The sequence below is a fragment of the Sinocyclocheilus grahami genome, unplaced genomic scaffold (genome assembly GCF_001515645.1).
Source record: "Sinocyclocheilus grahami isolate Dianchi unplaced genomic scaffold, SAMN03320097.WGS_v1.1 scaffold390.1, whole genome shotgun sequence".
In the NCBI taxonomy this organism is placed as follows: domain Eukaryota; kingdom Metazoa; phylum Chordata; class Actinopteri; order Cypriniformes; family Cyprinidae; genus Sinocyclocheilus; species Sinocyclocheilus grahami.
Genome location: NW_015505569.1, coordinates 458,446 through 460,239, shown reverse-complemented (window position 1 = coordinate 460,239; position 1,794 = coordinate 458,446). Strand labels below are relative to the sequence as shown.

Here is a 1,794-nt window from a genome sequence, read left to right as displayed (position 1 = left end):
CAGCGCGTTACAATGATGAGCGAAAAGCTCCATGTATTGCGTGTAATCACATCCATACAGTTTATGATCACAACAACAACAATGTTTGTCAGGCGTCTACATTGTCATCTTAGGAGATTACAAGTGCTTTTTAAACTCTAAAACATGAAATGTGGAGTTATCTGCTTTTGCCAAAAAAATTACTGTTGGAGTTATCTGCTTTTGCTATAAAAACAAACTTTTAATATGTAAAAAAAACATACTTTCAATGAACTTTAATTTTGTAAATTACCTGTATTTGTTTAAGTTATTATTACTTAATCAAAACAACCCTGCTGCAGTTTGATTGATATTACTTGAAATGCGCAATAAAAAAACATGATTTCTGGAAAAAAAAAAAAAAAATCGGTTATTTATCAGTTTTTGCAAATGAACTCTTCATATTATATATATATATATAAGTTGCATTAAGTTTATGTGCTCTCAACTCAATATTCTTTTAGATTCTGGTTCTTAACAAACTTTTATTTTGGAGTATTCGTTTTTAAGGCCCTGTATGGTTCAGTTGCAGAAATATGGGGAACTGAAAATGAGTACAATTTAACAATTTGCTGATTGGGGCCAAATTTCTTCAATATCTCTGGATTGGAAAAATATAGAGCCTTAAAAATGAAGATAACTAAATAAAAGTTTAAGAAGCAAAATCTAAAAGGGCATTAAAATATATTAATACTTCTTGAGTTACAGCCATGCAAACTTTGGAGGAAAAAAACTCTTTTTTTTTGTGCTTTTTTTTTTTTGGTTACATTTTTGAACTTTCACCATTGGCTCATAAATGCAACAAATCAATCTCTGTGTGAAAATAACATAATGATGCTGCTTTCTAAAGTCATTTTTACCCCCCTATAATTTGGCTCTGAATCTCAAGTGAAAATTGTCATTTTGACCCCCCCCTCTACAAAATAGTGGATTACTCAGTTAATATACATCCGTGACATTTAATATTTTGGCTTTCCTCGCTGTTTATGTTTGTTTTTCTTCAGAAAAAATATGAACAAAATAAAAAATTTTTTTAGCATTATAAATGTCTTTAATGTCACTTTTGATCAATTTAATGGACTAAAAAGTATTTCTTTCTTGCTGTTTAATATACGTTTCTTATGTTTTTGTTGCTGTTCTGTGTAAGGTGTCAGTGGCAGGTGGAGGCTAATGGTGCGATCTCTCCTGCCCTCACACCGTCTCCGTCTCCTCTGCCTCTCACCATCGATGAGGAGCGAGAGTTCACCTATCCTTCAGACGTCCTCATGCCGGGGGCTTGCTGTGAGCTCCCCCGCATCCATTTACCCCCGGGCATTATGGGCCGCCTGAGGGAGCTGTCTGGGAGAGGCCGGCCTCAGTTTCGCCCCAGCATCAAGTGAGCACATGATATGGAGACTTCATATGAGGGGAATGTAATTTAATGATAGCAGAACATTTAACCGTAATCAGAAATGCGTCCTGCAATGTACGGCGGAATAGAAATCCCACTCCCACTAGGAAGGAGGCAGTTATCGGTTTATTCATTTAAAAATAAAAATATAAATAAAACACTTTACAAATTGACTAAGACATTGACATATTTAAAAAAAAATAATTCAAAAATGAAGTTAAACAATAAAAAAAAGTACATATTTCGTGTACACGTAGTTGCTTCCATATGATGAACTGCAAAATTTAATTAAGTTGAAATTGTAGATTTATTTAAATAAATAAAAACAGTACTATATATATATATATATATATATATATATATATATATATATATATTATTTATAT

At 32.4% G+C, this 1,794-nt stretch overlaps 1 protein-coding gene across 1 annotated transcript in view; it reads left to right on the top strand.

Annotated features, from left to right (window-relative positions):
- The window catches only part of LOC107550171 (probable E3 ubiquitin-protein ligase HECTD4), a 112,965-nt gene that overhangs the window by 40,216 nt on the left and 70,955 nt on the right, over positions 1-1,794 (top strand). Inside the window, exon 22 of the mRNA XM_016231408.1 lies at positions 1,166-1,393. Coding sequence (XP_016086894.1) covers positions 1,166-1,393 — 228 coding nt within the window. The remainder of the gene's footprint in view (positions 1-1,165; positions 1,394-1,794) is intronic.